Source organism: Lithobates pipiens, unplaced genomic scaffold (genome assembly GCF_037356315.1).
Source record: "Lithobates pipiens isolate NorthernLeopardFrog02 unplaced genomic scaffold, aLitPip1_a1.2 Scaffold_25, whole genome shotgun sequence".
In the NCBI taxonomy this organism is placed as follows: domain Eukaryota; kingdom Metazoa; phylum Chordata; class Amphibia; order Anura; family Ranidae; genus Lithobates; species Lithobates pipiens.
The window spans coordinates 88,681,924-88,709,685 of record NW_027507787.1 but is presented as its reverse complement, the minus strand read 5'-3'; the positions used below and the strand labels follow the sequence as shown (position 1 = coordinate 88,709,685).

Here is a 27,762-nt window from a genome sequence, read left to right as displayed (position 1 = left end):
TAGAAACCTGGCGGTGAACCTAAAAAAATAACTAGCTACCTAGCGACACTGATGCAGCGTTCAGAAAAATTATCGCTTAGTGACACTGGCAAAAGGGGGTGAAAGGGTTAACTAGCGGAAATCAGGGGGTTAAAACCATTATTGGGTAGTATATCGGGGTACCTAGCGCTATAAAAACCTGGCGGTGAACCTAAAAAAATAACTAGCTACCTAGCGACTGTAGCGACACTAATGCAGCGATCAGAAAAACGATCGCTTAGTGACACTGGCAAAAGGGGGTGAAAGGGTTAACTAGCGGCAATCAGGGGGTTAAAAACATTATTGGGTAGTATATCGGGGTACCTAGCGATATAAAAACCTGGCGGTGAACCTAAAAAAATAACTAGCTACCTAGCGACACATGCAGCGATCAGAAAAATGATCGCTTAGTGACACTGGCAAAAGGGGGTGAAAGGGTTAACTAGCGGCAATCAGGGGGTTAAAAACATTATTGGGTAGTATATCGGGGTACCTAGCGATATAAAAACCTGGCGGTGAACCTAAAAAAATAACTAGCTACCTAGCGACACATGCAGCGATCAGAAAAATGATCGCTTAGTGACACTGGCAAAAGGGGGTGAAAGGGTTAACTAGCGGCAATCAGGGGGTTAAAAACATTATTGGGTAGTATATCGGGGTACCTAGCGCTATAAAAACCTGGCGGTGAACCTAAAAAAATAACTAGCTACCTAGCGACTGTAGCGACACTAATGCAGCGATCAGAAAAACGATCGCTTAGTGACACTGGCAAAAGGGGGTGAAAGGGTTAACTAGTGGCAATCAGGGGGTTAAAAACATTATTGGGTAGTATATCGGGGTACCTAGCGATATAAAAACCTGGCGGTGAACCTAAAAAAATAACTAGCTACCTAGCGACACTAGCGACACATGCAGCGATCAGAAAAATGATCGCTTAGTGACACTGGCAAAAGGGGGTGAAAGGGTTAACTCTAGGGGCAATCAGGGGGTTAAATCTTTATTGGGGGGTGATAGGGGGCTACCCTGGACCTAACACTAACTGTCCTGACAGTTTTTACTGTCACAACTGACACTGAATGCATTGATCAGTAAAGAAATGATCAATGCAATCAGTGACACTGTGACTGGGGGGGGAGGGGGGGCGGGGGGGGGGGGGGGATCGGGGGGCGATCGGGGGGGGGATCGGGGGGGGTTTGTGTGCCTGTGTGTACCTACATGTCAGTGTAGTGTTGGTGCACACTTACTTTTACTGTTCTCCTCGTAGTCCGGTCAAAAAGACCGCCCCGAGGAGAATGACATCACTTCCTCCTTCCTGTGTAAACAATACACAGGGGAGGAAGCTTCTCATTGGCCAGGAGCGATCCAGAGGGGGTGGCCGAAAACCAACGGCCATCCCCTCATCACGGAGCGCTCCTGGACCGAATCGGACCGCCGTAACCAGCGGGAGGGGGTCCGATCGGACCCCCCACCCGCTGGAAGGCAATCACGTAGATGTACGTGATTGTGCCTGCCTGTGCCATTGTGCTGACGTACATTGGCAATACGGCGGTCCTCAAGTGGTTAATGACCAACACTGGGCTATAAAGAGAGCAGTACAAAAGTATTGGCCTATTTTGGGCCAGGATAAAATTTTGGGTAAAATTCTCCCAAAAAAACCTCAGGTAGTGTTTAGACGCGCTAAAAACATAAAGAGTATTATTGCCCCCAGTCGTATCAAAAAGGTGAAAAGTCACAATCAAAATATGCGTACTATACCCCAGCTTTTTGATAATTTAGGCAGCTTTAAATGTAAAAGTAAAAAATGTAAGGCATGCAGATTTATCACACATGGATTAACAACATTTAGCTGCAAGGATGGCCGTAAGTTTCAGATTAAACAATTCATATGTTGCAGTACACAGTTTGTAATCTATGGGCTAAGGTGCCCTTGTGGGTTCCTCTACGTGGGTAGGACAGTACGCGAAATGAGAACTCGCTTCGGTGAACACAGGAGATTTATAGAGAAAAAAATAGAGAAACATAGTGTACCCCGCCACTTTAAACACAAGCATGACGGTAGCACCAAAGGGTTAGAATTGTTTGGTATAGAAGCCATTCCGATGTCCATACCGGAGGGTGAACGGTTTGACAGATTGTGCAAACGTGAATCCTTCTGGATTTTTACATTAAATAGTATGGCACCGGAAGGGCTAAACGAGGAGCTGGAAATTGGGGCCCTCATTTAACCCTAGGCTATCTATACCGCCCACCAGATGAAAGGAGCGTTCAAGTTGATAACATGCATGCTGGTATGCAGAGGTGCAAGTATATACAGAGAGAGATGTATATGCAGAATATTTGTATATTATATATAATATAATGTATATATATGATGTATTTGTTATGTATATATATATACACTTGCTACAAAGAAATAGCTTTTGTCTCCATATGAAGAACATTTATATATCTATATATCTATATATCTCAGAAACCCATCTGTACTAGTCCCCTCTAATAGACTTCTAATTTATATATATATTTCATTTTTTTTTTATCTTTTATCCTTTTTTAAAAAATTCATATAGTTCATTCATCCATTTGCAAAAAAAATTTTTCTAGGTGCATGTGTGTGTATGTATGTATGTGTACATGTATATATGTGTATGTATATATATATATATGTATATAATTATATACATTTTTTGTTTTTATTTTTATTTTTATTTATATTAATTTTATATTTATTTTTATTTTTATTTTTATTATTTTTTATTTTTTATTTTTCATTTTTATTTTTATTTTTATTTTTATTTTTAATTTGATATAAAATTCTTTTTTCTAATTTAATTCTTTATATATACTAATTTTGTTGGTTCAGTTTTTAGTATTATCTTAATTTTATGTATATATAATATAATTTTATTTTATTTCCTTGTTATGGTTACATGCAGATATACATTGAAAGAACTTCTAATAGCTATGATTGTAATAGTAGTCTTATAATATCCTTGTTTCCTTGTCGCTCTTCTTGATTGGTAGATGGGCTTGTCTCCTCCCCTAGATGTTAGGCTCCCTGTGATTGGCACTAGCAGGGAGGGCGGGGAGGGTGTCAGCGTATTTATGCATTAGGGCGTCACCTGAAGAAGGAGGCCACGCCTCCGAAACATGTTGTCTTGGGAACAGTTATAGCCAGCGTCAGAGTCAGTACACACGTTGAGAGATCCGCCCCCCGTTGCGAGTGACGTCATCCAGAGCCGGCAGGTCCGTGCGTGTGAGGCGTGTAGAGAGAGTGTACCTGCAGCCAGCAAGCGAACCGAGTACTTAACCATCCGTACTGCTAGCTACTGCAGGGAGCCTAAAATCGGGGAAGGAGGCAACAGTGGAGGCTGTAAATACCAATGCTACTACTCAACGGATGTTTGAGAGTGACATACCTGGCTTTTTTAACCTTTTACTGAGTTAAATAAACTTTAATGCACTAGGGCTGGTGTGCGCTCTGTTTCTCTGTGCCTATTATAAATCAGTACATGGTGTGCCTGTGCTCTCCCCCGGGCTCTGTAATCAGATGCTCCAGCCACCTCCCCCCACTGCCCATCACGGTGTATAAGAAGCTTTGGTAACCATGGAAACAAAACAGACAACAAAAGCCTGGATGCCCTAAATTTAATGAAATTTTCTGAAATGATCACTAAACTTAAACAGCTTTTTCACAAAAACTGTAAAAGATATCAAACTGAAAAGACATAGCCAGATAGCTGAATATTTTGTGAACATTTTAAAGTTTGTTTGGCGTCTGTAGGTGAAAGTATGAAGGAGCTGAAACTTTTGGTAGCAGAAGAAGATTTTAAGGATTTGAACCATGCTCTCATTGACTTCAATGTTAAAAAAAAGTGTTAAAAAAGCTTAATATTTTAAAAAGTATAAATAGTAGAAAAAAAGTTGAAGAAGTCCCATCATCAGCTGAAAGAGCTGAACATTTTAAAAGTTGAATGGCTTTAATAGCTGAAAGCATGCAGAAGTTACGCAGAGCCAAAAAATGTACGTAATAATAATACAATTAAAAAGATAATGATTAATAAATAAAAAAAAGGAATAACAATAGTGGGACTGCTGAAGCATTCCCACTGATAAACAAATAATCATATATATGTCATCTATGCATATTATCATGACACATGGCTTGAAAGGATCCAGAACATGTACTAATAAAATCAATATAATGAATAGAATTAAAAGTATATAAGTATGTATCATATTTTCCATATAAATAATGGCACACAAAAAACCCCCCCCCAAAACTCCATATAACAATAACCACCCCAATACCAGGCACTTAAACACCTTCCTGCCCAGACCAATTTTGAGCTTTCAGCGCTGTCGCACTTTGAATGACAATTTGCTCGGTCATGCTACACTGTACCCAAATGAAATTTTTATCATTTTTTCCCCCACAAATAGAGCTTTATTTTGGTGGTATTTGATCACCTCTACGGTTTTTATTTTTTGCTAAACAAATAAAAAAAAGACCAAAAATTCTGAAAAGAAGAAATGTTTTTTTTTGTTTTAGTTTCAAAACCTTGTAAATAAGTATGTTTCCGCCTTCACTGATGGGCACTGATGGGGCTGCACTGACGGGCACTGATAAGGTGGTACTGATGGGCACTGATGAGGTGGCACCAATGAAGTGACACTGATGAGGTGGCATTGATGGGCACTGATAGGCGGCACTGATGGGCGATACGGATGTACACTGATAGGTGGCACAAATTGGCACTGATAGCTGGCACGGATTGGCATAGATAGGCAGCCTGAATGGGCATGGATATGCGGCACAGATGGGCATGGATGGGCACTGATAGGTGGCACGTATGGGCACTGATAGGTGACATTGTATTGTATTGTTTTGTATTGATGGATGCCAATCAGTGCCAAACAATAATGCATGCCAATCAATGACGCCCACTGTGCACACTGGCATCCATTGTGGGCACTGATTGGCATCCATTGTGGGCAGTGACTGGCATCCCTGGTGGTCAAGAGTGGCATACCTGGTGCTGGGCATCCCTGGTGGTCTGGTGGAATCCCTGGTGGTCTAGTGTCGGCATCCTCGATCAGCACAGACCCCCCCCTGTCAGAGGAGCAGCCGATTGGCTCTCCTCTGCTCGCATCTCCGTTGGAGACTCTTTACTGAGATCGTAGTTGCGGGGTGTCAGACTTACACCCCGCAACAACGATCGCCGCGATGCGTGCCCCCAGGGGCCGCATAAAGGGACTTTTATTTGTAAAACTTAGACAATGGAGATGGACGAACTTCCAACGGGACGTTTCGCGAACCCGAACCGCGAACGCGGATGAAAGTTTGCGAACCGCTCTCTAATCTAGTCTCTAATGCATCCCAATAGGGACAACGGTAATCTTTTAAAAATGAAAATTTTACTTAAATTTATGTATTTATTTAGACATTCTCCACAATGGCTTTATGCATCTTTTTTCAAAAGATTAAATCAGCTGTTTTCATCTTTTTTTACGTGGGTCGAAAAACCCCAGGTATAAATTAAGTACCCTGATGCGCCCTTCTAAACAGGGAGGATTAGCTTTTCTGGATTTATACAAATATTTTTTGACCACTCAGCTGGTTACGGCCACATGGTGGCTAAGCCCAGATTTATATAACTCCTCCACTCGGCTGGAAGCAGCAGTGGTAAGTTCCACAGAAGCTCTTAAGGTACTTTAGGGGTCATAGGGCACCTTATCAGGTGACTATTCCTATGCTTAATACTATTCAAGCCTGGGAGGCTGGTCTTAAATGCAAGTGTTATCTAAAGGGTGCGATTTCTTCAAATGCCCCTTTATGGTTTAACCCTACTCTCCCTTTTTTTTTTAAAACAGAGCCTATTTCATGGACTAAATATAATATTAAATTACTTGTTCAAGTGGTTACTGATCAGAAACTAAAAAATCGACTTTCTCCACACTTAACTTTTAATCTACCTAGTTCCTATCTATTTAAATACTACCAGCTTCTACACACTTTTCATGCACAGTTTCCACAGGATAGTTTAATGATGCAATCCACTCTGGAATTAGTACTTAGGCCTGAGTGTCTTGATAAGCTTACCTCGAAACCGTACTCTCATCTTACTTTCAATTTTATTTTGCCACTAGAGGGTCTGCGAGCTAGGTGGATGTGAGATATACCAGATCTGGGTATGGAGGACTGGAGTTGTGTGTGGGATTTCCCCCTGAGATCTCTGATTTCCTTGAGGGACCCTATGATCCAACTTAAACTGGTATATGGAGCATATATCATGCCCTATAGACTTCAAAAGATAAATCTTGGTTGCTCTTCTAAGTTCTGGAGGTGCTATGCATCTCAGGGGGATTTCACACAAATCTTTTAGACTTGCCCATGTATAGCTAATTAATGGATGGAGGTGGTGGATTTATTAAACTCTATCATCTCTGCTCCTTTACCTGTTCCAATGTCTGTTTGTTTGCTGGGTTTGGTAGAGGCTATTACTAGAGATGGACAAACTTCCGACGGGACGTTTCGCAAAAGCGAACTGTGAATGCGGCCGAAAGATCACAAACCGCAAAGTTTGCGGCGGGCCCCATTGACTTCAATGGCAGGCGAACTTTAAAAACCTACAGGTCATATTTCCAGCCACAAAATAATTACTAGCTGTGCACACATAGTCCCACCACATGGCCACTGACATAACACATGTATGACGTGAATCTGGGATCGACAACTACAAGCATTCTTTTTGTAAAATTTTGACAATTCAGGACTCAGGAGCGCATGAAGGCAATGGAGGAGAGGAAAGGTTAGGGTAGGCTATAAAGAGGGTGCAGGAGATGATCACCAGCACCGCGATATAGAGCACTGACACCAGCACCGTGATAGAGTGCACTGACACCAGCACCGTGATAGAGAGCACTGACACCACACCAGCACCGTGATAGAGAGTACTGACACCAGCACCGAGATAGAGAGCACTGACACCACACCAGCACCGTGATAGAGAGCACTGACACCAGCACCGTGATAGAGAGCACTGAGACCACACCAGCACCGAGCTAGAGAGCACTGACAAAACACCAGCAACGTGATAGAGAGCACTGAGACCAGCACTGAGATAGAGTGCACTGACACCATCACCGTGATAGAGTGCACTGACACCAGCACTGTAATATAGAGCACTGACGCCAGCACCGAGATAGAGAGCACTGACAGCAGCACTGACACCGCTCAACCTCTTCAAACAGGATGGTACGGACATATAGTACGGTGTTCTTTTTTTGTACAAGGAAGTGAGCCAAATGTAGAAAAAAGGCCTGTGTGCCCGATTAAATAAATCGTTTATAGAGATATACATGGTCTACTGGTCACATGTGTTGAATTCCTCCGAGATCCATGTATCATTCATTTTTAGAAATGTGAGGTAGTCAACACTGTTGTGAGCTAGGCGAGTGCGCTTATCGGTCACGATCCCCCCTGCTGCACTGAACGTCCTTTCAGACAGGACACTGGACGAGGGGCAAGCCAACAGTTCCATTACAAATTGGGCAAGCTCTGGCCAGAGGTCAAGCCTGCCCACCCAGTAGTCCAGGGGTTCATCACTCCTCAGAGCGTCCACATCAGCCGTTAACCCGATATAGTCGGACACCTGTCGGCCCAGGCGTTCCCTGATGCTGGATCCGGATGAGACCTGTCGATGGGTCGGCTGAAAGAATGACCTCATATCAGAAGTCACCAACACATCTTCAAACCGCCCTCTTCTTGCAGGCGCTGTTGGATTGGTACCTGCAACTCTTAAAGCATAATGCAGCATTTCTCAAAGCAAGGCCTGGAAGTGCTCCATTCTGACAGCCCTCCGTGACGGTGGTAACATTTCCGCCATTTTGTGTTTGTACCGGGGGTCTAAGTACGTTGCCACCCAGTACTGGTCCTTGACCCTTATGCTTTTTATACGATGTTCCTTGATAAAACACTGGAGCATGAAGGCCCCCATTTACACTAAACTGGAAGCGGTGTGGTGGCCTGGCTCCTGCTCATCATCCAGGATAATGTCGTCCTCCTCGTTCTCCTCTCCCCATCCACGCACAACAACAGGGATCCCAGAAAGGTTTAAAGCATGCTCTTCTTGCTCATCCGCCCTGGCACCATCCTCCTCTGACTCCTCTTCAGACTCCTGTTGTTGACTTGTCTCAGATAGAGTAGCCCCCCCTGGGAATTCATCCAGCATTGTGACTTCCTCATCTTCCCGCTCCTGCTCCTCCACGGCTTGATCAATGGCATGACGCAATGCACGCTCCATAAAGAAGGCATACGGTACCATGTCACTGATGGCCACCATGGCTGCAACTGACCAGTTTGGTGATCTCATCAAATGGCCGCAGAAGTCTGCATGCGTCGCGCATGAGCAGCCACTGGCGCGGTGAAAAAACCCCAGCTCCCCAGAACCTGTTCTGCCACAGAGTTCATACAGGTAGACGTTAACTGCACGTTTCTGCTGGAGCAGCCTATCAAGCATATAGAAGGTTGAGTTCCATCGCGTCGGGCAATCGCAAATAAGACGTCTGACCGGCAGATTGTGTCGCCGCTGAATGTCAGCAAGGCGAGCCATGGCCGTGTAAGATCTTCTGAAATGGGCCGAGATTTTCCTTGCCTGCCACAAGATGTCCTGGACCCCATGGTATTTGACAACGAATCGCTGCACGACCAAGTTTAAGACGTTTGCCAATCATGGCACGTGCATAATTTTGCCCTGTTTCAATGCGCTAAGCAGATTGGCACTATTGTCACACACCACTTTACCAACTGTCAAATTGAGCGGTGTTAGCCACTGATCTGCCTGTGAACGCAAAGCTGAAAGGAGTGCCAGGCCAGTGTGGCTCTTGGCTTCCAGGCACAACAGACGCAGCACAGCATGGCAACGTCTCACCTGGCATGTCGAATAGGTTCTGGGAAGCTTAGGTGGCGCAGCGGAAGAGACGCTAGCAGTGGAAAAGGAGGAGTCAGTCGAGGAGGAGAGGGAGGAGGATGGAGTAGGAGGAGGAGGAGAAGAAGAGCCAGGCCTGCATGCAATCTGTGGTGGTAAAACCAAATTTACACGGGTGCCACGGGTTACATGCTTGACTTCCATCAGAAGGTTCACCCAGTGGGCAGTAAAAGTGATATACCTTCCCTGCCCGTGTTTGCTAGACCACTTGTCTGTGGTCAGATGTATCTTGGCACTGACACTGTGTGCCAGACATACATTCACTTGCCGCTGAACATGGCCATATAGCTCTGGGATGCTCTTCTGTGAGAAATTCTTCCTTTCTGGGACCTTCCATTGTGGTGTTCCAATGGCCACAAATTTTCGAAAGGCCTCCAAGTCCACCAGTTTATATGGCAGTAGTTGGCGGGCTATCAGTTCTGACAAGCCAGCTGTCAACTGTTGGGGAAGAGGGTTATCCAGCGTCATCATTTTTTTTACGCTCGAACATTTGGCCCACGGAAGCCTGCCTTTTTCAAGAAAAACGTGAGCTTGGCATGATGGAAAGTGGAGTGGAGGACAATTGTGAGGAGAGAGGAGAAGGAGAAGTAGAAGACGAGGCTGGACGGTACGAGACTGGAGTGTGGCTTTGTGTGTTCTGTTGCTCCTACTGGGCTCGGTGATGGCAGCTCATGTGCCTTCTTAAGGCGGTGGTCCCCAGGTGAGTGTTGGGCTTACAGTGACTTATGCGTTGACTGCAAAGATTGCAGATGGCAACACTATTGTCATTAGTGGACACGTTAAAAAAGCCCACACTGTGGAGCCATGTTCCGGCGTCCTGGGAGCACCAGATGTGACTGTACATGGTTGATGCCTTGCTCCTGATACATTCGCATTCTGCTTTGTCCCTCCTGTGCGATCTAAGTTCTTCCTGCTTCTCCTCCCTATCTGCTGGTCCATATCTCCCTCTGAACTCCCCTCCTCTTCCTCTCTTGTGGGCATCACTAGACACGTCATCATCAACGTCACCTTCCCCACCGCTATAATTAGAGATCTCGGAGTAGGCAGCAACAGCGGGGACAAACCTCCTCCTTGGGCTGATCTGGGTACTGTCGTCAGACTGCTGAGCGGCGGTTGTTGCTACCTCCTCTTCCTGATCCAATGCCAAGAGTGGCTGCACATCGGAAATGTCTTGATATGGATCAGAAAATAATTCCTGTGACTCAAGCGGAAGGTATATGGTGGTGGTGGTGTTGGTGGTAGTGTCTTTGGGAGTGCACATAACAGAGAGTGAAGAAGAGGGTGCATATCGAGAGGATGAGGAGGGTGCAGAAGAGTAAGGCTGAGTGAGCCTTTACAGTGCACCAGCACCCTATATATTGTACACCTATACCAGTCCTTACAAGGACCTTTGTTGACCTAGTAGCTAGTGATTATCAGTGTAGGGACTGAGGTACAGTCTGCAAATCACTAGCTACTAGGTCCACAAAGGACCTTTTAAGGACTGGTATAGGTGTGCAATATATAGGGTTGTGGTGCACTGTTGCAGATTACTGCCCTATTCTGCAGCAGTCCTTTATCAGTGTAGGGACTGAGGTACAGTCTGCAAAAGGACTGCTGCAGAATAGGGCAGTAATCTACAGCAGTGCACCAGCACCCTATATTTTGTACACCTATACCAGTCCTTACAAGGATCTTTGTCGACCTAGCAGTTAGTGATTTGCAGACTGTACCTCAGTCCCTACACTGATAAAGGACTTCTGCAGAATAGGGCAGTAATCTGCAGCACAGCCCTGCACCAGCACCCTATATATTGTACACCTATACCAGTCCTTACAAGGACCTTTGTGGACCTAGTAGCTAGTGATTTGCAGACTGTACCTTAGTCCCTACACTGATAAAAGACTGCTGCAGAATAGGGCAGTAATCTGCAGCAGTGCACCAGCACCCTATATATTGTACATCTATACCAGTCCTTACAAGGACCTTTGTGGACCTAGCAGCTAGTGATTTGCAGACTGTACCTCAGTCCCTACACTGATAAAGGACTTCTGCAGAATAGGGCAGTAATCTGCAGCACAGCCATGCACAAGCACCCTATATATTGTACACCTATACCAGTCCTTACAAGGACATTTGTGGACCTAGTAGCTAGTGATTTGCAGACTGTACCTCAGTCCCTACACTGATAAAAGACTGCTGCAGAATAGGGCAGCAGTCAAGTATAATATTATTTCTATATTTAGAAGAAAGTATATTATATGTGTACAACCCTATATACTGTACACCTATACCAGTCCTTAAAAGGACCTTTGTGGACCTAATAGTAATAGCTAGTGATTAAACTGACTGTCCCTGCTGCACACAGCGTCCTGTCCCTCCCTGAACTGACAAAAGACAGGCTGCTGCAATCACCAGCACAGCAGTGCACTGAACCCTATATACTGTACTACACCTATACCATACCAGTCCTTAAAAGGACTTTTGTGGACCTAATAGCTAGCGATTTGTGTCACTACAGTCTCTACCTGCTCCACACAGCAACCTCTCCCTATAATGACATAAGACAGAATGTAAAATGGCCACCAGATCAGGTCTACTTATAAGGTAAGTGGAATGTCCAATTGTCCATGTGCTGAAATGTCTCAATTGGCTGTCCTGTTCCCCATGATGAATGTGTCATCATGGGTCAAAGTTCTTTCACACTGTAAACACATATGTCCGCCGGGCGAACAGCGGCAATAGTCCTCCGATCGGGCGAATCGCGAACACGCAAAATTCGCCTCGAAACGACCGCCCTAGTAGACAGCAAACAGTCTCTTAAATTGGGGTCAGGAAGACAGAAAAGGTCAGACGGAACGAGTCCGTCGGACAATTTGATCGTGTGTGGGCTCCATCAGACCTTTGCTTGCCAAAAATCTGGCAGACTTTAGAAATAGAATATGTTTTACATTTTTCCACCGGAACTCCGCCGGACCGAGAAATCCGTTCGTGTGTATGCTAGTCCGACGGACAAAAACCGACTCTAGGGCAGCTATTGGCTACTGGCTATGAACTTCCTTATTGTAGTCCGGTCGTACGTCATCACCTTCGAATCCGGTCGGACTTTGGTTTGATTGTGTGTGGCCAAGTCCGTTCATTCGGAAAGTCCGTCGGAACTCTGCCGAAAGTCAGTCGGAAAGACCGTCGTACGCTGCATTAGTGTCAAAGTCAATACTGAAGGGCTTGCTTACTTTGACTGAATCCAGAAAATAGCTATTCACAACTGGATGTTCACTCAGGTTGGATAGCCCCTCTCTCACAAGGTCTAGCAGCCAACAAGGTGCTTAACTCAGGAAACAAGTCTCTGCCACAGAAGTTGTTGTAGAACATGTAGGAAAACTAAACTTGTAGAACACTCGTGTGATACCTGGATCTTTCAGCCAGCTTGACGATATCCATGAGACCGGATTCTCTTAGGTACTTCAGCTCCTCCAGGCTCTTGCTAAGAAACCAACCCATACGTGGCCTTCTTCTGAAGAGTCCTCCCCTGGATAGCTATGAAGTCACTGGGTCTCTCCCAAACCGGAGACAGCACCCAAACACCTCAGAATCCTCCTTTAGTTCCTCGCCTCGGGCTAGCCAGCCCCGAGACATCAAGATCAGGTGAATCCGCACCCCAGGTCATAGCCTTCCTGGGGGCTGGTCAGGAGGACCAGGACCATGAAGGCAGCACATCCTTCTGGACCGGAACCCACGTGACATCCGCATCTTAAGTACCCTCTCCCAGAAAGCACAGCAAGAGCGCCACTCCCACTGGGCAGACTCCGAGAGAGAGTAATCTTAAAGCATCCAACCAGACTGTAGTTCCATACCTGCCAGAAGAGGCAGTGCCCCCTGTGGCCAGGCTGAACATTCCATAGTCTGGTCAGACTGATGCTGAAGCCCAAATTTAAACAATTTTACCCAAACCAAACTGCAGTTCAGGTGTAACCTTAAAATAAAATAAAAACACAGCGTGTGCTCTTCAGGAGCCAGCGCTACATTTCTATTTTTAGCAATTAAAAAAATGGAAAGTAAATGTTTTGTGTCTTGCTGCTGTGCTCATGCCTTGGTGCATGATCTGTGACATGAAACTGTCTTTCACATCCTCACCTTAGTAGCAGAGTTTGGCTGTTCCTCACCCAGTTTTACACCTCCTATATAACTGAAAATTAACTGAAATATAAACAGCTAATGACTATGTTTCAACCTACATATGAAATTGATGATCATTAGCCCCTGCTTGGTTTAATTGGTTAATCATACACCTCATTCCAATCCTACAAAAACCCTGACTTGTGCAAGTGTAAGAACTGATGCTGGTTTGAAACTAAAGGGTGGTCACACTAAATATTGATTGATTTAGTTTTTTCTTCTGTTTCCTCACTTTGCATTTTGTAAATTGATAATGTAGCACTGACACCCGAAGGAGCGGCTGAATTTATTGGGCTTACCGTTACCTTCTTCACCTCATATGCGTCTAGGGGTTCCCGAGGTAGATGGCCCAAGAACTACAGAGACTTTTGCAAAAATTAGTTAACAAACAGTCTCACAGTATAGGATCAGAGGGTTTAGGTGAAAAGTCCAGGTACTCTTAGTATAAAAATCAGTATGAAAAATAACTCTCTTACTTTGAATAAATCCAGAGAATAGCCATTCACAGCTGGATCCTCACCCTAGTTGGACAGTCCTTCTCTCACCAGGCCTAGCAGCCAGTAGGGTGCTTGCGTCAGGAACAAGTCTCTGCCACAGACTTTGTTACAGAACATGTAAAGGAAACTTGTAGAACACTCGTGTGGTACCAGTATCTTGCAGCCGGTCCGGCGATACCACACAAGATTGCATTCACTTGGGTCCTTCAGCTTTTCCAGACTCTTGTTGAGAAGCCAACCCTTGCGCGGCCTTCTCCCGAAGAGTCCTCCCCTGGATAACTTCACAGTCGCTGGTCCTCTTCACTAACCGAGACGGCATCGGACCACCTCTGAATCCTTCCTTTAGTTTCCTCGCCTCGGGCTAGCCAGCCCCCAGACGTAAAGTCGGGTGGATCCGAACCCCAGGTCATGGAAGTCCTGGGGGCTGGTCAGGGGGACCAGGACCATGCAGTCAGAACATACTTCTGGACTGGAACTCCGAAACACGTGACATCCCCATCTTATGTACCCCCTCCCAGAAGGCACAGCAAGAGTGACACTCCCACTGGACTGGTTCCGATAGAAAGTAACCTTAAAGCACCCAACTAGACTGTGTTTCCATACCTTCCAGAAGTGACAGCGCTCCCTATGGCCAGGCAGAACACCCTTCAGTCCAGTCAGACTGATGATGAGGTCAAAATTTGGAGTAATCAAACCCAAGCCAAACTGCGGTTTAAGGGTAACATTAAATTTCAAAAACACATAGCACGTGTTCTTCAGGAGCCGGCGCTACAATAACAATTACAATCTATTTTTTGAAAGCATTCTTACTTTACAGCATTTCTTCATACCTACCAAAAAACTTTGCACTGTACTGTATATATTTTAGAATGTACTCTGCTGGTTTGATTTTTGGTTTATCTAAAGCCCCGTTGTACTTTCAAGTGATATTAAATCCAAAAACAAAAATGTAATATATTGCAGCTTACCAATCATTAAATGTGGTGGTTGCATTTTTTTAGGCTGTTTTTCCTTTATTTTTATATAGCGATCCAGCCCATACTACATTGCCTAACCTTGCGTGGCTCTGGATAGAGGAGCATCAGAGATACTTTGGACAGCAGCATTTTTAATTTGTCAGATTTAGATGAACATGACTAATTTTGCACCCTTCCCTCCAACCCCTGGAGGTGTTTTAGGGCCCCCTAGTGACAGAGTGGGCTGAGTCCATGGCTAAAAATGGGGAACAGTTGGGTGCCAGTCACTTTAATGTCTTTTAAGAGATTTTATTGCTCATCAAACAAGAGGGGAGTGATAGGACTGCAGATACCCCTATCAACACTTCCATACTTCTAGATCCACAGCCAGCTTGTACAGTTTAGAACCTGTAAGTTGACACCAGCAACCCTTCTGAATGCACAACTGGCTGGTTAGCAGACTTGTTCCCACACCTCTGTTTCCCTACAAGAAAACCATACAACTCCGGGCTCCTACCTCCAGCAAGGTCCTTCTCCTGGGTCTCAATCTTGGTTCAGCTAGTTGGCTAGGCAGAACAGCTTCTGTGGACCATTTTTTGCCTAGGCTATGGGCCTACTAGTATAGCTCCCAACTGTTCCTGATTTCGAGGGACTGTCCCTGATTTGGAACAAAGTCCCTCTGACCCTCATTTCTCTCCAGTTGTCCCTTATTTTGGCCTGTTCTACATAGTTGTATATAAAATGCACTAAAAGGGTTTCCCAGTGCTAAATCTTGCATCCAATTTCTAAATTGTGGCATTTGTAAATTTCAAAAGCCAATATAAAGCAATAGTAGTGGTAACAAAAGAAAAAAAAAAACGAACTAATTATTAACTAATAATTTTTTGTATAATTCTTCTTTAGGAGGGCATGGCGGGGGGCATGTCCTATGCCTACATACTTTTGCTAAGAGGTGTCCCTTGTTCCCATCTCAAAAAGTTGGGAGGTATGCACAAGGTCAGACCATACAGTAGCACCTCCTAGCAAGGATACATTTAAATAGTCACCCCATATTAGAGCAGGGTGGCTACACTAACAAATTAAAACGGTGTGTTTTGTTTTCTTTTAGGATAAAGGTTTTACAGAAATCAATATATGCCAATCATTGTAAGCACCCCTGTAAGTGGTAAATGATTTGTCTCAACACTCTAACAGAACAAGCTATCCAGTAAAAGTGACACTTAAAGGAAGCTGACAAAAATACATTTACTGGCTGGATCACCAGGTGAAAGGGTGAAATGCCTTAAAATTAAAACTGATGCACCCTCTACATCTAAAAGCTGTTAATCTGTGATATAAAATATTTTTTGGTTTTGGATTTAATATTGTTAAATCAGCTAAAAACTGTTTTGGAGCTTCGAAATAAAACTTGCGCAAAGCTGTAGAGTTTGTTTTTCTTCAAAAAATCAACCACTGCCTAAACACAAAAGCCTGCTCTCTGCATGCCACATAGAAGGACCCTTGCTCTCTGTCTGGAAACAGTGATCTCTCTGCAGAGGTCAAGTTCACCCCCTGTCAAATCACCACTGAGCATGAGCTTTGCAGAGCTATCAGTCTAACTCAGCTAGAGGAGTGTTGGACCTCTGCACAGAGACCACTGCTTCCCCACAGAAAGTTGAGTTATTGTATTTAGCTTTCAGACAGATGACTGACTTATCTACTTTTTAAAAGTCAACAAACTGTAAGACTTTGTACACCTTGTGTTTGAATGCATCTAGAATGTATTTAGCTGATTTAAACTAAAAATATAATTGGGCTTTAATGTTATGGAGGTGGGTGGAGTTGAGAACTCAACCAAATCTCAGAATCTATCAAAATCTTCTTCCATGTAGTAAATCTGAGATTGTCTGAAACAGCAAGATCTTGGTGCGGTTTGGTATGAATTGAATATCTCAATATTTTTCAGGAGGTGTTGAAAATGATGCTGAGGAATTAGTTGATCCACGCAGCCAGGAGGATGAAAATGACATGCCTGATGACCTAGAAGAAACTGATCTTAATGATTGCCAGTTCAAGACATGCCACAATATCACCCTGGAAGGTCACTCAGAAGCAACATGCCATTACAGGCTGTATACCAGTGCTAGGAGATTTGGGCAAGCTCGGGTGCGTAAACATTACAGCATGTGCTCGGTTTGGGAATGCAGACATTCCCCAAGGAGTAGGAGCTTACATAGTGTCTTTTTTTCAACCAAAATATGCAACTAAGTCCATCCAGTTCAACCAATAGAGGCTAGTGGAGGAATGGGCAGAAAGCAGCCAATAAGATCCCACCTATCATTTTCTACCTGCTGAAGACATCTGAAGGGGTTCAGTAGACAAACATGTCCTTTTTCAATGGTGCCACAGCCAAAAATTTTATTTTCATATAGGATAGAGTGGGTAAATATTAGAAGCTCTGCTAGATTTTATTGTTGCTTGCAGCGATGACACAGAGATCTCCTGTCACCAGTAAAAGAAATGAAGGAAGTCTATGGGGACACTGGTAACTGTTCCAACATTTCCCCATGTTACTAACAAAAGCATTCTTATTGCTATCCACAGCTTCACTAGTCAGGATTACTATTCACAGAGTCACTAGAGAGAATCACGATCTATAAGTTCCCTAGAGAGGATCACTATTTACAGGCTCAATAGAGAGGATCACTAGCCACAGGCTCAATAGAGAGGATCATTGCCACGGGTTCAGTGATGATCACTATCCAAAGGTTCATTCGTGAGGATGACTATCAACAGGATCAGTAGAGGGGGTCACTTTTCAATGGTTCACTACAGAAGATCACCATCCCACAGGTTCACTAGAAATGATCACTATCTACAGTTTCCCTAGACAGGATCACTATCCATATGTTCACTAGAGAGGACCACTCTCCACAGGTTCATTAGTGTGGATCACTAGAGAGGATCACTATCCACAAGTTAACTAGAGAGGATCATTATCCACAAGTACACTAGAGAGGATCACTATCCACAAGACAGAATCACAATCCACAGGTTCACTAGGGAGCAGTTGTGTATTTAGGTTTTGTGCTGTCCTAGGCCTAACTAAACTTGTGTACCCCCTAATTTAAATATGACCCACCCTTTCCTGTCAAGGCTACACCCTTTGCTGCTTAAGACCTGCCGGGGGCGGGGGGGATGGATTTCCTTAATTTGCATAGATTTTCTCTCACTTCCTGTTTGGCTATGGGGCAGGAAGTGAAGGGAAATCTCTGCAATGGGACAGGGATGTACTCTTTCCAAAATGAAAAAAAAAAAAGAAAGTCTTGCCTATAGTTCTACTTTAAGCACAAATTTCTGATCATTTTATGGAGAGGACTAAGAAGATATAACCATGCTAATGGTTCAGCAGAAAACATATTGGATGAACTGGGTGGACTTGTGTCTTTTTTCAACCTGACTAACTATGTAACCATATAGCACAGTGAGGAAGGTTTGTGGTCCAGGATGATAGGACAGTCAAAATTTGAAGCTGCGCCCCCTCCCCCATACACACACACACAAATAGTTGCGGAATGCCGGCTGCTTGCATACTGGAAGCAGTGTGGCAGCTTTATGGGGGCGCTAAACTAATTTGCCTCTCAGCCCAGTCTGACTGTCAGACTTTGCGTACCGGACTGATGAGCCCGAGATAGCAGGGGAAGGTCTCCCTTACATGTCTGGTTCGTGGCCCCCGGTAGTATATACAGGAGGCACCGGCGCACCGCAGAGCGCCCAGTCACATGTCCGTTATGGGCATTTCTCTGACACTGCCCCATAAGACTGGTGCTACAATAACAGTGTAGCGCATGCCAGCAGGGACTATTTCCTTGCTGCCCCCCTGCAAAGTGCTGCCCTAGGCCTGGGTCTTGTCGGCCTAGGCCAGGATACAGCTTTGTTGGATCACTCTCCACAGGTTTATTAGTGTTGATCACTATCCAAAGGTTTACTAGAGAAGATCACCATCCCCAGATTCACTAGAGGGGATCACTATCCATGTGTTCTAGAGAGGATCACTATCCACAGGTTCATAAGTGACGATTAACCACTCACCTGCTTCCACTGTGTTGCTTTTCTTCTGGCTGAACCTATGATGTTTCACTAATTCACTAGCAATTTAAGATGCTGCTGTGTTTCAGCCAGCAATAGAGAGCGGTGCTGTAGAAGAAGGTTGCTGACAAGTTAGTAGTCTGACATTTTCCTAAAGCTACATGCACAGTACGACATGTATACACACATTTTTAGAATCTTCTAACACATTTTTACATTACATGTTTTGTTTTGAACATTTATTGATGTTTATACCTCACTTAATGGTTTTATTGGGTATTTGACAGACACATGAATATTGTATGTTATGTATTTTATTTAGAAATATATTATATGCCAAGGAGAGCGATCTGTTGCAGCCCACTAATCTAATCCTGAATTTATAAGGTTACTCCAATATGTTTATTATTTATAAAAAAAATGGAAGAACATAGATAGCGGGACTTTTCCATGAAGCACACGGGAGCAATGAAACATAAATTCTATTGTATTAAATCATGTCTCAATTACTGTTTGTATCTTGTAATAGAAGTATCAACTTCTTGTTGGAAATTGTAATCAATGTGGAATAATAATTTTTAAGAATTGTATATGTGCAAAAAATATAAAAATATTAATATATAGTAAAATGTATGGAAACAATTGATACAAATATTTCATAAACAATTCGAATAATTAAAAACTACTTTTATCCAATCTGTTTCATTGCTCCCGTGTGCTTCATGGAAAAGTCCCGCTATCTATGTTCTTCCATTTTTTTTATATATTGAACCGGGATGGAGGAGGGGACTTGAACGGCCCCTGTATACCTCATTTAAAGTCCCAACCAACTCTCTTTCTTTCTATGTTTATTATTTAGTTCCCTTTTCTTTTATGGGTTGAAATCATTTATTTAATATATTGGTTGCCTTGATCTGGATTAGATACAATTGGTCAGGTGACCCCCATATATTATTTTGTTGTGTATAAAAGACAGATTGCGATTGGTAGTCCAACAGCTATGATTAAGCATCATTAACCGCTTGACCACTGGGCACTTAAACCCCCTTCCTAACCAGACCACTTTTCAGCTTTCGGTGCTCTCACACTTTGAATGGCAATTACTCAGTCATGCAACACTGTACCCAAATGACATTTTTGTCCTTTTTTTCACACAAATAGAGGTTTCTTTTGGGGTATTTAATCACAGCTGTTTTTTTTTCGTTTAAAATTTATTGCAGACTATTGGCGAGTATTGGCAGAGTATTGGCTAGTATTGGCGAGTATTGCAGTGTTGCAGAGTATTGCAGAGTACTGTGGGCACTTCACATCCAGCCCACAGTGCTGCTGCCATCTCTCCCCCTGAAGAATATTAAAAATATCTATATTCTTATATCTCAGAGGCGTTTCCGAATCAATAGCATTGATAGGTAAAAATATATGAAATAGAATAATTATAAAGCTGTAATAAGCTTATGAAAGCATGTGTGTTTCAATGGCTGCTGCCTTCTGACCATCCTGTCTTGTCCTTCAAGAAGAAACAGGAAATTACATTCTTAAGCCCCATACACACTATCAGATTATCTGCTGAGTTTTTCCTTCAGATTTAGCAAAACCATGTAGTAGAAGGGCCTTCCTGATTGCACACACATTGAAACTCCTAAGGTTTGTCCTCATATTATATGGTTTTGGTAAATCTGAAGGAAAAACTCAGCAGATAATCTGATAGTGTGTATGGGGCTTTAGACTTCTGGCAGAATTCAGCTGTCCCAATTCATCAGTCTCTGTATGAATATGTCAGTATCATCTCTTTAGTGGGTGTGTGTGTGGGTGTCTGAGTGTGAGTGAGTGTCCGTGTGAGTGTCAGTGAGTGCTCTTCTTCAATCTTGAAACGTTGATTTATATATTACATGTGAACGTCATAACCTTACAAACTTAGAACCTTGTATGGCACACATTCATTTCTGCTAACTTCCGCAATGTGCGATCCAAAAGTAGATACTAACTCAGAGAGTCATATGGAGCTTGATTGACAAGCTCACATGTAACACTCCATACTTGACATCATGTGCTGTTCATGTAATATCATATAACCATACATTTACATAATATGAACACATATTAACAACTTTACATTAAGTAACTTTATACTAATATGTATTAACATGACTGAGACTACTCTAAACTTATTTTAACAAGATATAATCCACAATGTATTATTGCTTTGGCTACATAGACACATGTCTATTTTTGTCTTCTCATGACATTCTGTACCAAGATACCATATATGTCATACTCAAATTGGCTACATCAGAAACGTATTACTAACTCAGCTTTAGATGAGGATATGTTTCACTGAACACTTGATCAAGGTCATTCACACATACTATTTATTATGATTAATCATAAAACCAAATATGTTTTGCAAGCTTGCCATAAATATATTATAACACCTATAAGTGCCGAATTATAAATTTGGAATAATATTCTAACACCCCCTCTCACTGTACCAACCGGTACAGAGAGGGGAGGGATGAACCGGTTTGTTTACAAGTGATTGCTCCGTCATTTGAGGGAGCGATCACGTGGTAAACGGCTGCTATTAGCGGCTGTTTACCGTGATCCGTGATGCGCCGGGTACGGATGTTCCCGGGTCATGGATGTTCCCAGGTACGTGCCCCAGGGGGCGTGCGGGAACAAGATTCTGGGAGGACGTTCATGGATACCCTCCCAGAATAACCCGACCACGCTGTAACCGTCTTTCAGCTATGGCGTGTCGGCATGTGGGTAACGGTGCAAAACGTGTCAGAAATCATCTGGACCTGTGTCTCTGATGTATGGATTAAGCTTCATTTGATAAAAGCATTATTTTGGAGTGCGGCCATCCTTTTTCCATTTTCTGCCACATGCACAGTAGGCATTATGTCTGTGTACAGCCAATCCCACCCAACATCTTGGGTAGAAAGCCACTGAAACTAAATGGGGCTATGTGCAGTATAGAGCGGTACTTGCACTTAGGTTCCTATGCGTTTTGTGGTGATTGTCTGAAACACAAGTATTCTGCATCCAGGACACACTAGTATTGGCCTCACATTGGCTAAATGTCTAGCATGTAGTGGCCTAAGACATTTCTTAGTTGATGGAGAGCAGATGGTGCTCCTTTTCTTGATCTAACACTAAGACTGGCCATACACCTATAGATTATCTGCAGATTTTCTATGGTCAGATGGAAAAAGTGGAACAGATTCCTCCATCTACGCTAAACCGTGTGGATGGAAGAATCTCCCAATGGCCCAAGCTTCCATAACTTTCTAGTCGGTTCCGCCGGCTCTCACAATACCTGAACATTCTGATTGGGTACAGGCATTGTTTAAGTTGAGAGCCAGCGGAGCCGACTAGCAAGATACTGAAGCTTGGCCCAGTCGGAGATTCCTCCATCCACACAGTTTAGCATACTTGGAGAAATCTGTTGCACTTTTTCCATCTAACCATAGAAAATCTGCAGATAATCTATAGGTGTATGGCCAGCTTTAGATTACTCAGGTGTTTATAATGAAGACACACTTTCACTCTATCCCGGTCACTTTTAGAGAAGTCATGGTGAGGCAAAGATACAAAAATAAAAAAATAACAAAAAAACAGAAGGATGGGAAGAATCTGCAATAAGGTCTACAATAAAATAATGTATGTCTCCCTGTAGTGATGTAATGTTGAACATAATATAATATATACAATTTTGTGTTTTCCTCCTCAGCGTTTCTGCAGATGTCACAGAGGAAATCTGTGTTCTATACATAATGCCTGTGTCAACAATCAGATGAGAGCTCTTGCCCGGTGCCATAATCAGAGTCTAGTATGGATTGGTCTCTGGAAACCACGTGTAAGTATCAATTTGCTAATTTTTCTCAGTTGCTGAACCACTTATGCAAAAAAAAATGTGATTGTCAGAAAGTCCCCTCAATTTACCGTCAACCTGAGGTTCATGTAAATAACTGCAGACAGATTTAGCTGACTGAGATCCAGACACTAATTGTCTACAAAGAGGCCACTAGAAGCAATAACAGTGAAGGTCACAGCCAGCCATGAGTCCCCAATGTCACTGGCTGTATACAAATACAATTGGGTAATACAACATGTATGAAACATTGTTTGTGAATACGTTTTTATTCGCCTTTCCAGTCATTAGGTGGAGCTCCTTAACATGTGTTTACTTGTTTACTCTTAACTGCTCTGTTGAAAAATGATCTGTTATTCACATGTAATTATGTATTCTCTACCATCCTTTATATAAATGAAGAAATAAAAACAAGAAAAGAAAAATGATCTGTTGTTCACAGAGTCCAATAGCTAATACTGACATTTACACACATAGCTATGTGACTTAGCCTTCACTCTCAACCCATTACAATTGTTGTCTGTTTAGTATATATAGAACTGTAAGAACTGTTCTGTTAAAGAAAACAATCTGTTGTTCACAAAGCTCAGTAGCCGAGACTGATATTTGCACATGGCTAAGTGACTAAAGCAGCTCATAGATGATTAAATTTTTAATGTTTTTTGTTCAACCAGTGGGTTGAATAAAAAAAAAATTACTTAATTCCCTTATCCACACATTTGGTGTGGATGTGAAAATCCTCCCTACTGAGATATTGTGTTCTGACAGCGGGAAGCCTTCCCCACAATGAGAATACACCGATTAGCTCTGCCGGTTATAGCCAGCGATTCTGATCGAGCAGCATTTATCCGACAGGCTGATTGTATAGGAGTCGATCGGTAGATCGGTTTCTGTACAACCACTTTACATGGATCAAAATTCTGCCAGTATCAACTGAACTGGCCGGATTTCAGTACATGTATGGCCAGTTTTAGCGTTCACCCTTCCCACGTTACCTTACCTGTCTGCTTTTATATATGGACCTGTAAGAAGTTCCAATAAGAGCCATTGTGATTATAAAGGCACATATTTTCTGCAGCATCAGTGTTTATGTACAACAAAAATATATAAAACATCACTTTAAAAAAATGATCAGTCTTAAATTAAAGTATTTTGTATGAGTGTTGTTATTGGAGCATTGTGCTGAAGGCATCTCCGAAGACTGGAGACCCAGACTGCTGCACTCTGTGTGAAGGTAGAGGTCCAACTTCATCCAGTTTTAATTAAACATGTGCAGAATGAAAAAATGTGTTTTGTTTAGTTTCGGATTGATTCGTTAATTTACTAATTTCATTTTGTTGCATTTGTAACAAAATTTGTTCAGTTTAATTTTAATTTTGTTTATTTGTTTTCGACCAAATGCAAATTTTTCCAATTGATTAGAAGTATTCAAATTCTATTCTGTTCTATTGTATGTTATTCTTTTATTCTATTCTATGAAGCAGCCTAAGTAGGAATAATCATCTAATCTCACTTTTATACCTTACTGTATTTATTACAACAGGTCATTAAATTAGAATTTTTGAGTTTGCATTAAAATTAATTTATAAATTCGGATAATTATTATTCTTAATAATAATAATTATTATTTATTTTTACATTTTTAGATTTGTTAAAAAAATACTTTTGTGATTCACAAATGTTTTATAAGCAGATTTTATAAACTTAAATCAAATTGACTTAAAATTAAACTTTTTAATTTTGCATTTTTTGACAAACATGTGGTCAAGATATTATATTTATTATAATTTGTCTTTGTGCTATCTGATACAAATGTTTTTCTTTACATCCTACTTGCAGTGTCGGAAATACCACCATGTTGACGGAAGCCGCGTAAGTTGGGCCAACTTTGGCTGCGGACAACGCAAAGGGAGAGGAAAATGGTGTGTTGCCCTAAATGTAGCAAGTAAGTATCAATGTCTTATATATATGGTTTCCTCTTCCAACAGCCGATCGCAAATCCTCACAAAGAAATCTATACTAATAAACAAAACAAAAGTGGAGCACATCTAAGAGTATCGTCAGATGCCAAGGTAAGCTTACATTCATTTCAATTTTACCGTTCGAGTGGCTGAGCTTACATAGTAGGACTCCACAATCTTCCAAGAGATCTTTAACAACACATCCCGCGATTGGGTATATCCCGCTCAATAACAATGCTATTCCGTATTGGGTGTGGATAATAATAACAATAGATAAACTAAAGTCCCAAATTTATTAAAATCAATAAAACCTAATGTGTTTCAGAGCATGCATTGCTACTTCTTCAAAGCATTGCAACGTGGAAAAAATTATCCTCGCTGTCACTTTTGGTGGACAGTACCGTTGCCAAATGTGACACATTCAAGTGAATAACAGCTGCGCCACAACCACAGGCCAAATACCAGACTTGTAGCTTCAGTGCATTTTTCCAATTTATAAGTCCCTTTGGCTGTAAAACAATTCTGTATAATCTCCTGAATGCCTGTCAGCCATGCCTGCACCATTCTCTAAAAAGTGATCCACGGCAGTAATGAAAACGGTATAAGTAGCAGTAATCAGCATGGATTCATGAAGAATCATTCTTGCCAAAGCAATCTATTAACCTTCTATGAGGAGGTGAGTTGCCATCTAGATAAAAGAAGGCCCAGATACACCACATCTATGGATTTTGCAGTTCCTCATAAACGTTTACTGTACAAAATAAGGTCCATTGGCCATATGGACCATAGGGTGAGTACATGGACTGAAAACTGGCTACAAGGGTGAGTTCAGAGAGTAGGTATAAATGGGGAGTACTTGGAATGGTCAGGGGTGGGTAGTGGTCTCCCTCAGGGTTCTGTGCTGGGACCAATCCTATTTAATTTGTTCATAAACAACCTGGAGGATGGGGTAAACAGTTCAATCTCTGTATTTGCGGATGATACTAAGCTCAGCAGGGCAATAACTTCCCTGCAGGATGTAGATACCTTGCAAAAAGTTCTGAACAAATTAATGGGGTGGGCAACTACTGTAAATGTGGTTCAATGTAGAAAAATGTAAAATAATGCATTTGGATGCCAAAAATATGAATGCAATCTATACACTGGGGGGAGAACCTCTGGGTGAATCTACAATGGAAAAGAACCTGAGGGTCCTAGTAGATGATAGGCTCAGCAATGACATGCAATGCCAAGCTGCTGCCAACAAAGCAAACATGCAATAAAAAGGGGATTAATTCCAGAGATAAAACGATAATTATCCCACTATACAAGACTCTGGTCCGGCCGCACCTAGAGTATGCTGTCCAGTTCTGGGCACCAGTCCTCAGGAAGAATGTACTGGAAATGGAGCGAGTACAAAGAAGGGAAACAAAGCTAATAAAGGGTCTGGAGGATATAAGTCATGAGGAAAGGTTGCGAGCACTGAACTTATTCTCTCTTAAGAAGAGACGCTTGAGAGGGGATATGATTTCAACATACAAATACCATACTGGTGACCGCACAATAGAGATAAAACTTTTTTGCGGAAGGGAGTTTAACAAGACTCGTGGCTACTCATTAAAATTAGGAGAAAATAGGTTTAGCCTTAAACTACGTAGAGGGTTCTTTACTGTAAGAGCGGCAAGGATGTGGAATTCTCTTCCACAGGAGGTGGTCTCAGCAGGGGGGGCATCGATAGTTTCAAGAAACTATTAGATACACACCTGAATGACGCAACATACAGGGATATACAATGTAATATTGACATATAATCACACACATAGGTTGGACTTGGTGGTCTTTTTTCAAACTCGCCTACTATGTAACTCTTCTAAGAGCAATGCAGGTGTAAATGAGCCCTGTGTGAGGAATTTAAATGTCAAATGCCCCTTCCTAACTGATTCTCTATAGAATTGTTTAGGTTATATCTTTAGATAGATCTTTTTTTACCTCAGGCCCCCTTTAATATATCTCTTATTTTCTTTCCTCGCTCAGCTGGACAATGGATTTCTCTCAGGTGCCGGACAAGACTGTCTTTTATATGCAGAACATAAACCTTCATACATCTCACCATGATTGGACCCAATCTGTCTTTTATATGCAGACTATAAGCCATCAGACTCCTTGCCTCCAATTTTTACACCCCTCCTGTTCCCTGCATCTTCCTGCTGCATGCATTTACTTTAATACAATGATAATAAATTACAAGCATTGAAAAATACTGTGACTTCTGACTTTTTTGTGTAGAAAACCATTAATGGTTATAGAGTGATCTTGTTCAAAATGAAAGTGATGCTAAACTCAAATCTTCAAATTCCTTATTTTTTTTCTTTTTTGCTGCCATTAAACAACATTGTTTTAGAGGGAGGCTATGTTCATTCCTCATGGTTCCACTGTATATAAGAATGTAGCCACCCTCTCTCGCTTCTAAGATGGGCTAGGGAAGGTGTCGGCAACCTGTCGATCATGGTCTACCTGTCAACTGCAGGCAGGTGACAGGTAGACCACAAACAGGTTCTTGCACCGCCAACCCCCTCCTTCTCTGTGATGTTTTTTTTCTCCCTCCCAGTCTCAAGCCTACTGTGGGGCTCTGTCACGCCTTCTGTGTCTTGCTCCTTCTTTATCCCTCCTGCCCCCAACCTCCCCTGCTGATGTGATCAGTGAACAGCGGAGACCAGGAGGAAGCGCAGATCAGGACAGAAAATGGGAGGATCCGGCCAAATTAACTTTTTATGTTTAATTGTAGGTGATTGATTGCTAGGACAAAGGGTGGTCCTAAGCAACCAATCACCAGCTTGCTAATATGAAATGTCCCTCTGCCAGCTCGGCCCTTCTGTCCAGAACTGTGCTGCCTCCCGGTCTCTACTGTGGAAACAGATAGGAGACCATGTTATGCGAGGCAGAGATTACTGATAGGGGAAAGGGAGGGGGCAGAAGAAACCACTGTGTGTGTGGGGGGGAGGGGGAGGTGATATGATGGGGTAGAAGACACTGCTATGGGCAGGGTCACCTCCATAGCAGTGACCTCTACCACCCTTCACGTCACCCTCCACCTTGCCCCCCTGAACCCTGCATTCTGAGCACAACACACTCCTGAACCCTACATTCTGAGCCAAACATACTCCTGATCCCTGCATTCTGAGTGCAACGCACTCCTTAACCCTGCATTCTGAGCATAATGCACTCATGATCCCTGCATTCTGAGCACAACGCACTCTTGAACCCTGC

General features: G+C 42.7%; 1 protein-coding gene across 1 annotated transcript in view; it reads left to right on the top strand.

Annotated features, from left to right (window-relative positions):
- Positions 1-26,738, top strand: part of LOC143929912 (bone marrow proteoglycan-like) — a 38,825-nt gene extending 12,087 nt beyond the window's left edge. The window contains exons 3-6 of the mRNA XM_077453848.1: positions 16,559-16,758; positions 22,415-22,540; positions 24,395-24,500; positions 26,530-26,738. Coding sequence (XP_077309974.1) covers positions 16,559-16,758; positions 22,415-22,540; positions 24,395-24,500; positions 26,530-26,588 — 491 coding nt within the window. The 3' untranslated portion in view covers positions 26,589-26,738. The remainder of the gene's footprint in view (positions 1-16,558; positions 16,759-22,414; positions 22,541-24,394; positions 24,501-26,529) is intronic.
- Positions 26,739-27,762: the final 1,024 nt, after the last annotated feature.